This window comes from Hipposideros armiger, unplaced genomic scaffold (assembly GCF_001890085.2).
Source record: "Hipposideros armiger isolate ML-2016 unplaced genomic scaffold, ASM189008v1 scaffold_838, whole genome shotgun sequence".
NCBI classification, from domain to species: domain Eukaryota; kingdom Metazoa; phylum Chordata; class Mammalia; order Chiroptera; family Hipposideridae; genus Hipposideros; species Hipposideros armiger.
In genome coordinates this window covers 628835-639524 of record NW_017732188.1, presented here as the reverse complement: position 1 = coordinate 639524, position 10690 = coordinate 628835, and the positions used below count along the sequence as shown (strand labels likewise).

Sequence of the window (10690 nt, the reverse complement as noted above, 5' to 3'; positions counted from 1 at the left end):
TGTGGTTTTTTTTGTTTTTAATTGCTCCATAACATTTGGAAGTTTGACTAGAAGTAGGAAAATAAACAGCAAAGAACACCAGCATGAATACAAAATGCACACTTTAATTGTGGATACATTAAATGTATTTTACATTAAACACAATATCTCATATTGTGTTTAAAACATAATATAAGAAGTAATACTAAAGAACTACAGAATCCTGGAATCTGTGGCAGATGGGGTATCCTTCTGGGAATCAGAAAAGGAACCCTGAAAGGTGGAGAGAAAAAAGTGATAAGCAATCTAAAACTAACATGTCAACCAGCTGTGGGGTTTTTTAAATGACAATAAAATGAATCTGAGAATGCCTTTAGCCACAGCTCCCACTTAAATGAACATCAGAGAATTCACAGTGGGGTTGTAAAGGTAGGGACATAATTTTATTGTGGGATTTTAGCCATGACTCCCACCTCACTCTCCTGTATGCAAAGGAATAAGGGAAAGTCTTTAGTCATGATTTGTACCTTAATCAGCATCAAACAACTCAGTGCCAAGAAACCCTATAAATGCAGCAAAGGGGACAGGCTTTTAAACCTCAGTCTAGTTGACATCTGAAAATTCATACCGGAAAAGAACCATACAAATTGAAGGATTATAAAAAAATCCTTTAACAGAGTTTAAGTTTTTGTAAATACCAGAGAACTCAAAAAGGAGAGAAACTCCAAGTGTAATAAATGCACCCAGGCCTTTAGGTTCTCACTCACATATTAGTAAATCCCATACTAGAGAGAAACCCTTCAAATGTGATAAAAATGACAAGGTCTATGTGATGACTCACTCAATTCAGTATCAGAACTCACATAAGAGAAACTTTATAAATGTACTGAATGTGCAAGGCATTTAACCAAACAGGTAAGATTTAAAACCACAAGTGCTAAAGTAGATAGGTGCTCAGAGGTGCCTGCCCAATCAACCTAAATAAAATAGCACTCCTCTCCAGGGTCACACTAGCCCCTTAGTCTGCTGTATTCTTTATAGCACTCAGCACTTAACGTGCTGTACACATTTATTCTTAAAATGCATTACAAATTCTGAAAGAGGGTATTTCACAAAGCTATGTATCCTCAGTGCCTAGGACAAAACCCGGCATGTAGTAGGCACATAAAAGTTGTTCATGAGTGAATTAAGTACTTATGTGGAGTATTTAGTATCTTGAAGTTACTTCATTCTAAATGAAACAGAATTTGCTCAATAGGCTTTAAACATACAAAAATGTGTTGTTCATTGTTTTGTAATACATTAGAGTAAAAAGCATTATAACTGTTATGGCCTACAAAGTGTTCTCCAAGTGTGTGGAGAATGGGAAAGTTGTACAAAAAGCACCCAGTAGTACTCTCACAGTTGTACCAACCAGTGAGAGACCCAAGTGGTTTACAATAGTCATAAAGGCAAAACAGAAGTTCCTAACTTTTGAAGAGAAAGTTCTCTTGTTTTCTCAGGTTCCAAATCTAAATACTACTTGACTCCTCTGAGGAGTCATTTTCCCATCTGCCTTGTCAACCACTGGTGTAGAGGGCATGGCAGTTTGGAATCCAGTAGCAGCCACCTTTTTATGCCGAGTTCAGCATTTAGAGTCATGTCTCTTAAAACAAAAAGCTTTACTAATGGCCTACTATTCATTAAACATTACGTATAAAGAAAAAATTTTAAAATAGAGTTCACCAACTTAAAAGGAAAATAACTATAAAGCAATGTGATCACTGCGATAACATGGAAGGGCAAGACTAAGGGAGCAGAAGCAAAAAAGCATCTACTTTTGACTGGAAAGGGCTGAAAAAAGCCATGTGGATAAACCATCACGGGAGCTAAGTCCTAAAGGATAAGTAGCTATTCACGTGGCCACATAGAAGGGCAAAGCATTCCAGGTGGATGGAATGCAGTCTGCAAGAACATTGAGGGGAAAACCACACAGCACATTGGGCAAGAATTGGAAGTACTTGATCATGACGCTCCAAATTGGGAAGGGGAGGGGTGGTCTATGGTTCTAAAAACCACATTAAAAATGATTTAAATCTTTATACTTAGAAAGCATAAGGTATTTTCATCGTAAAACTTGTTAAAAATCTAAGTTAAATAAAAATCTTCTTAGCTGTATAAGGATAAGCAAGGAGATGAGGGCAGAGATAGGAAGAGATTGTACTGTCCCAAAAGGCTCTATCAGAATGTTTATGCTTATCAGAAAGGAGCCTGGGTTTTAAACGTCTGAGGAACAATGGACTAGAACATGGTCGCACAGGATGAATTGCAGCGATGAGGCTGGGAAGGTAGGCAGAAACTAGGTTAGAGCACTCTGCCTTGCCCTGCTCTGTGGAAGATCAAAGAGAAAACGTGAAAGGGAAAAGATTTTAGGTGAAAAAAAGAGGGTTGGTGGTTTGGACATACTGAATTTAAAATTACTATGGGATGTCTAAGTGAAGATAATTTAATGGGCAATTAGGAATTAGGTTTAGAGAACAGGAGAGAAGCTGGGATTCAAGTTACAGGTCTGGGAGCCAGCCTAACATTATAGGTGGCAGAAGCAGCCCATGTCTATGAATGACATCACATAAGAAGAGCATTTAAAGTAAAAAGAAAAGTGGAAAAGGGGAAGGAAAAAGGGGAGGGGGGAAGAGAAAAAGGAGGAAGCTCTAGGGAAGGCTACCTAAAGGGTAGGTTAGAAAGAGGGAAGCCCCAGGGGAAACGAGTAAGATGGCAGAGAGGAAAGGTGGAGATTGGGCTTCAAGAGTAAGCAGGCTGCCTCTTTTCCTCTAAAAAAGGAGAAAATGAGTAGGGCAAGGCTGGTAAATAGAAATTGACCTCCTCAGAGTCTTGATTTTCTGTAAGATGGGACCAAGGGCCATATGTTGGGGGAGGGGACAGAGGGCCTGAGCAAAGTCACGAGAAAAGTTAGTGGTTTGGATTAGCCATAGTAGAAAAGGGAAAGGGGCAACATTAGTAACAAACCAAAGGTTTATATTGAGGGCGCCTCTAACGTTAAAGATGAAATGCTTATAGCAATTCCACTTTGAAGGGCTGCATGTACTTCACATGGAACTTAGCATCCAGAAAAGGTGGATGATAGCAGTAATTCAATGTTGAGGGCTTGCAGAATGATTAGGCTGAAGGACAAGCGGAAGTCAGATTTGAAGGGAGTGTAGAGAGTATTTCATTTGGTGCCCTATAAGGCTGAAGCTAGATAAGGAAGAGAGAACATCTTAAAGGGGCTGATCGTTTAGGAGAAAAGGTAACTGTCAAGAGGAGGTGGCTGTGAAGAAGCGAAAGAGAGCAGAATAAAGGAGAAAAATTCAATAAAAATGAGGACGTGAAAAAGCTAGGAAGATGAGAATTATCAGTTATTAAAATTTAAGATTTCAGAAAGAGAAACTCAGGATGGTGATATTTAAGGTATGGCCATGGGAGTAAGTTCCAGGAATGTGATGAAGTCACTGGCGCAAAAGTCAAGAATATCAGCAAGGAATCAGATCTTCTCAAGATAACAATAGGAGTTGAGGTAGACAGTAAGACTGTAAGCAAGATAGCAAGTTAGGCTCTCTGACCTTTATCACTCATCCCTACTATTAAAGACAAGAGAAAAAGAAATTAAATTTCAATACATATAAAAAGATATGCCTTAAAGATATATGAGCTAACAATGGACGAATGGTGGACTTAACCTAACTTGGTTTTTATATTCATTACGCATTTGATAAGCCATGATATTCTTTAAAACAAGATAGAAAAATCATGTTTAAAATTTTATAAAATGACTAATAAAAATTTTAAATGCCATTAGTAGTACATGGTAAAATAATTCAACAATTCTTTTGTGAAGTCTTTTATTATCTTATTCTGGAAATGGAATCTGAATATTACTCATAATTTTGCCAAATTTTATATCCATAGCATATCTCCAAAGCAATGAGATGACTTGATTTTAACTTTTGAAGCATAGCAAACTTCAAGACAGGGAGACTGAAAAAAAAAATTCTAAAAATAGTTAAAATGGTCAACTTTATGTTATGTATATTTTACCACAGTGAAAAAAAATAATCTGAAGTAATAGAAAAAAAAATCTCTGTAAAGCTAAAATGGAATCCTCCTTAGTATTAGTTACAGGATAGCTGTAGTTCAGGCTGAGTTAGAATAACATACATGCTATTTTAGAAATTATTGTTCCTTCACAGGTTTAAGAATATATAATGAAAGATGGCGATGGCATTTAAAAACAGGTAACCATGCTGGGACATCTTTCTGTAGTGTGTAGTGTGAAGCTCTTAAATTCAGTGTCAACATGTCTTCTTTTCTAGGACTCTTCCGTTTCATTGGTCTTTTGTTTTTCTATTTGATAAGGACTAGATGAACTTACTAGTTAGAGCGATGTTGAAAGAAGTTTAAAATTTGTTTTGCATTTGTTGTATTCCATTCTTGTTCTTTCAGGGGTCCTTCACACACAGATACATACTTTTTCAAAATTTTTTCTCCTACTTCTCGGAAATCCAAGAGTTCTTTGTGTGTAGTGCAGCTTGCTCCAGAAACACCGGTATCCATTTCATGGTTTTCTGGCTGTTGATCTGCACAATGCTTCAATCCCCAGTAACACATTTCTCCACTGTACATCATAGCCAGCAAATGAATGTCACTAAATATTCCTGGGAAAGTTATTTAGGTTGAGAGATTAGAATTTAAAACTTTAAAAAGAAACCCTCATCATTAAAACACTAATAAATTCCTTTTATATCATTAATCATTTTTCCTTCTCATTTAATAGTTACACTTAGAAAAGCCAAATATCACTAATATAATCCTCATTTAATTGGCACTTCTATCTTTATTTTATCTATAAAGAAGTTCACGGCCCCCTCCCCTACCACACCAAAAAAATACCAAAGCAGAGTATTATCAGAGAATTTAAAAAAAAAAATCACTTAGGTGTCTCCTTAGCCTTTTGAGGATTCCTTCAGACCTGTTGAAGAAACTAATCTAATCAATGGAATCCCTCTTAGAACATACACCTCAAATTCTGCATACAATTTCAGAGTACTCAGGGTCTCCGTGAAGGCCACCATAAACACAACTTTTAATTTAGGCTATACTGTAGGATCAATGTTATAGTCAAGTATCCTATACCTCCTACATTTCTACAAGAGTCTACAGAAATTATCATGTCAAAAAACATGACCCTTAAAGGCCATATAATTCTAAATTACCAAAGATGTTAAATTATATCTAAATAGTTTTATGTTCCCAGGAAAAGGGAATACATGCAGGATTTTTATGAAAAGTTGAATGCATTCTTATTCTGGAACAGGCAATTACATAATTAAATGTCTGTGGCACACAAAGTATATTAATTTGGTAGAAACACAAGCAGATCTAGAATAGAAAAGGTCTGGACGTAAATTATTGACTATTATATAAATTACATGATTAGTTAACTTCTAAAGCCACTAAAATACAAACAAATGATTTATTCTAATATACAAGTGCTTGGTGATTAGAAAAGTTTACCTCAAATAAATGAGCATCAAAATCTCAGTTGCTCACCTAATATGGCTCATCAGAAATGACTATGATGGTACTAAAGACACAAAAATAGAAGAAAAATTCAACTTCCCAAACTGTTACAGTTTCTATCATTTTGAATCTACTGCAAGCTTTTTATTATCTCAGATTTTGTCCCTACAGCTATCCCCTTCATGTCACCTCAAATTTAGCTTATAAATAGTAGCAAGAGAAAAGGTTTAGCAGAAGAGCTGACTCATTAAGCTGTTATATAGATAAAAGAAATAATCATTTAAGAGCAATATCTGAGGCTTGCATTCATGAAAATGATAGGCTACACTGTATTAATTATGCTTCCTATGTATAAGACAACATTCACTTCATAAGTACAATACATATTACATACAATCTTTTTACTTTATTCCTTTAGTTAAAAGATCATAAACCTCAGAGAAAAAGCTGATGGCAGCATTAGATGTTATTCATAATTATATTTTGTATTAGATGCAGCATTTCATTGAATGCATATCCTTTTTATTTTTTTGTGATCCTACGCCCTGTCTAGTTATTCCTAAAAAGACTGAAGGGGAGTAGAGAAAAAGAAGAAGATATGTAGGGTAGGTTGAACTTTTAAGCAGGCTAGACCCTGGGGAGGAGGAGCTGAAATATCCTGCAAAGTGAAGCCACTTCGGAAGGATAAGAATGTTGCCTAAGGGAGATCTGGGATCCAGTTTATGTCCAACTCCAAATTGGCCTCATTCTTTATATTAAGAAGTGACTGCTGAATAAGGTACACAGGTATCCTATGGGAAGATGTAACCAGGGAAAGAATGAATGGTTACATGATAAAGTGTGGTTCTCATATGTTGGCCTGCTTTAGAATTACTGGGAGGATCTGCTAAAATGCTAACTGCTGGGGCCCCACCTCCAGAATTTCAGATTCACGTATGGGGTTATGTCTATGAATTCAAATTTTTTAACAAAGCCCTAGGACCTAGGGTGATGCTGCTGCTGCTGGTCCATAGCCTACACTAAGCTACTGCATTCAAATATCCTGCATTAAAAGGATGAACAACGTAACAATCAGGCACTTTCTTGCTCCCTATCCCCCAAGGAATCTACTACCCTGTAGCTATAGTCTTTGTGCTGCTGTAAATTTTCCTTGCTATTTTCTTTTTTCTGTTAATGCTCAGCATGGTTTTCAATAAAATACTTCACTTTATACTGTGCATGTCCTTGGTAAACATACATGTGATAGTGGGGGGAGGCAGGGATTGAGAGGAAGAATAACCCAAGAAGAGAGTGAGGGCAGAAAGATGGCTTTCACAGAAAAAAGATGGCCACCACATTATCCCCTAGAAGTAGTGAGGTCTGTATCTGCCTGCATCATAATTATGAGCTTATTCCAAATAGATTCCTAGGCTCCATATATTGAATCAGAACCTGCAGCTTGTACACAGAATCTGTGTTTTGAATAAGCTACCCAGGCAATCAGTGATACCAGTTTAGAGCTGTTCCTTTAGGGGATCTGAAGTCCAGTTTCTGGGTTAAGCAGCTGGCCAAAGGGCAGCTGGAAGGGAGTGGTCCTCAGTGGTATACAAAGGGCATAAACCAAGGGTGTGCAAAGCTCAACAGTATTTTGATTTAACCTATTTAACTCCAGGGTTATTCTAACAAGGTTATTTTTATAAGGGCCCACAGAGGAATGAGGCTCAGAGATAAGGTAAAGAGGTAAAACGAATACATTGCTTGGTAATTTTGTAAAGATGAAAATTTAATGGCATACAGATAGTGTTCAAGGGACAATATGATTATTTTACCATGGAAAAAGAAAAAAAAGTCTTACTAAGTATACACTGTTAGGAGTTTTATCTAAAATTAGGTGAATTATCATTAAGATCTGGCCACAAAAATATTTTGATGACTCATACAGAACTTTCTTCCCTAATGAGTATTGAGGATTCTTCAGAATTATGTTTCATATTGGTTAACAAAAAAATGAAAACATAACTAGATGGCTCTGACAGTGTCTTAGGAGTAATTTAGTCTATCAAAAGTAGGCTTCCTGGCTTCTAATCATCTTGACAGAGATGAATTACAGAGGAGCAAACTGCTTTAGATGAGAGCAAGATGACAGCAAAAGAGGATTAAGCACCGTGACAAAACTGCTATGGAACTAATATTGTTTTCTTTTTTTCTGGAAAAAAGGGACCTTATCTGTCCCCTTTGATTCCCTTGTTGTAGAAGCAGTAGTAGAAGGGGCTAGTGCAATCAAATTATGATCTAAGAGGAGACACCAGTATCACGTGCATTTTGAAGAAAAAGCTTCAGGCTGTGAGAATATCTTACTTTATGACTAGAAATGGGAGAAGGGAAATCGGTGATCTGCGCCACTTCCTTTGGTTCTATCTAAGCAGGCTTTAGTGCCCATCCCTGCTTTTTCTTTTAAACCAATCCATGTGGGAGGGTAAGGAGATTTTAGAAAGGCCATTTTCAATTCAGTTAGTCAGTTCACTAGTTACCTGGAATAAATACTTCCATAAATAAAATCAAAACACCCCATGTTTGTCAAAATGTCATGCCTACTGAAGGAGCACTTTGCATTCACAATAAGCTTTTTTAGGACACACTATTTGCCTGAATTAACTGAAAGTAACAATTTTTGGACACCACTAGCCAGTCATATGCCAATGACCCTTAAATCCTGCTTTTTTTCTATGCAATGTTTTTGAATAGATAGGAAAAGCCTATAGGAGCTAACAGAGGACGAATAATTAAAACATACTTAGAATGTTATTTAAATATAGAATTTTCTATAAAAAACTTTCTTCTTTTTCCCATATTTGATTTTTTTCCATCAAAATTTCAGATGAAGTATAAAAGAAAGATTACATGCATGATCATGTACATCATTTACCAGTTATGTCACCTTGAACAGTTCATCTGGTTTATCAGGACCTCAGTTCCTCCATTTGTAAAAAGAGATGGTAAAAAATAAGTGGTTCTTCCCTCCCGCACCTCAGTCTAAAACCCAGATGATGCTCTATACCCACTTCTTAACATTTTAAAGTGCATAGATGTTTGTGGCAGAAACTAACAGTTGCCACCCAATATTCATTCTCTCCCCCCATCTTTTTTTTTTTAAGTAAGGAGACTGAATTTTATTTGGGATGACAATGTATCAGGTCAAAGGCTATACTCTCCAGGTTCCCTTTGTAGCTACATGAATCCATGTGATTAAATTCTGGCCAGTGAAATGTAGGTGGAAGTTGTATGTGTTGTAAGAAACTTCTGAGGAGGTTGCTCCGAAGGAGCAGACTTGGGTGAAAGAAACATCCTCTGCCATTCCTACAGACTGAAACAGAGGTGCGATAGAAGGAACTCCAGGAGCATCCTGGGATACAGAGAATGGCAGCAATAGCCCCACAGCGATGCATGTTGCACAACTCTTGGACCTTTTTAATGTGAAAGAGCAGTCAAGTTCTATCTTGTTCAAACTTTACTTCTGGTTTCTGTTATGAGTAGTGGAACCTAGTACCTGATTGGGGCCATGTGGAGATGCAAAATAAGTAAAAGTAACATGCTATATAACTCTCCCAAAATTACAAACAGAGGTTAGCAGTATTTTTCTATATTACATGAGATCTTTGAATCTTTAAAAGCTGTTTTAGTATTTTTGTCTACAATGTAACTTGAAATTAAATCACAGTGAAATATAATAAACTTCAGAAAATTTTAAAAAGCTTTAAAAACAAAAACTTCAAAAAGAGATCACATTACCTTCACTCAGTAACTTAGCTGTGTCTAGGTCTTGGAAAGAAACTCCTTCATTTAATTGGATAGGACACCGATAATTTAGCATCTGTAGCAAGTAACTGATTCCATCGACAAGGTACTAAATGAAAGTCAAAGCCAAAGAATTCATTATATGCAGAGCTATAGAAACTTCAAATGTTAATTTTTTCCCAATGTTTACTCAAGAGAAAATGGGATAATATATAGATGTATCTTATGGCTATTACATTTTGATGGTATTTAAGACCCCACAACCCCAAAACTTTTACAATATATATTATAAAGTGTAACCCTCTAAATGCTAATTACTAAGAGTATACAAGAAAAACAAAATAACCAAGAACACATAATTCAGTAATATACTTGTCAAAAATGTTATCAGAGGAAAAGGATAAAGATAATAAAGGTGCATTCAACAATTTATTAAAAATATGTATGTACTTACAATAATTTAGAGTAATACGATCAAATTTTTACATCTGAAAGAGTGATATATCACTTCCTGGCCCACATAAACCACATATAAAATCAATCTAAAAATCCTTGGTGATAAAATACTTTAGATTTATTGATTTGATCTAAGAAGTCAGACTAAATCAGACAGCCACGATTTTTTAGGAACAGGGTCATGTGAGTTTTTTTAGGAGTAATCTGAAAGAGACAGGCTCACAACCAAGTTTATTTTATGTAGGCAAAAAAAATGCTTAAAAATTAATATATTCTGATATTTAAAAAAATAAAAATCCTGAACTTGAAAAAAGCATGGAGAACTTCCCAGTTTACAAAGGGTTTTCACATGTTACCTTATTTAATCTTCACAATTCCAATTTGTTTAATTATACAGCTAGTAAGTAAAAAACATGGACTACAAACCCAGACCCTTTGATTCCATTACTCTTAATACAATACTAAAGACAGCTTTTGAAACCTATAAATGTCAACAATCAAAAATGTATGAGGAGGGGCCGGCTGAGTGGCGCGTTGGTTAAGTTAGCTTAGGATGCCAGCTCTGAGCAGCAGGGCCCCGGTTCAGATCTCACATTAGGGCCAGTGACACTGCGTCCTCTACAGCTAAGATGGTGAACAACAGCTCAACCTGGAGCTGGGCTCCTGTGAATTGCCGACAACGGTGTAGGCTGCAGTGGAGCTGCAGTGGGCAGCCGTAAGCTACCGTGTGTGGCTGGCAGCCAGCGTGAGCTGCCATGAGCTGCCACCCAATGGCCAGCAAGCGACTGCCTCACCCGGGAAGAGCGCAATGATGGTGTCAACTTGGGCCAGTGAAGTGATGTCCTCCACAACTAGACTGAAGAACAAAAGGACAGCAACTTATCTGTTCCACTCCCCCAATTCCCCAATAAAATCTTTCTTAAAA

The 10690-nt window shown here is 36.6% G+C and overlaps 1 protein-coding gene across 11 annotated transcripts in view; it reads right to left on the bottom strand.

The window, feature by feature from the left end:
* RIMOC1 (RAB7A interacting MON1-CCZ1 complex subunit 1) overlaps nucleotides 1-10690 on the bottom strand; it is a 40031-nt gene continuing 29341 nt past the window's right edge. For 10 of the 11 annotated variants that reach the window (XM_019629311.1, XM_019629312.1, XM_019629316.1 and 7 more), the window contains 2 exons: nucleotides 9304-9418; nucleotides 1-4670 (listed from right to left, as the gene is read on the bottom strand). In XM_019629311.1, the coding sequence (XP_019484856.1) occupies nucleotides 4387-4670; nucleotides 9304-9418 (399 nt within the window). In that variant the 3' untranslated portion in view covers nucleotides 1-4386. The remainder of the gene's footprint in view (nucleotides 4671-9303; nucleotides 9419-10690) is intronic. The other variant, XM_019629313.1, reaches the window with a different exon arrangement.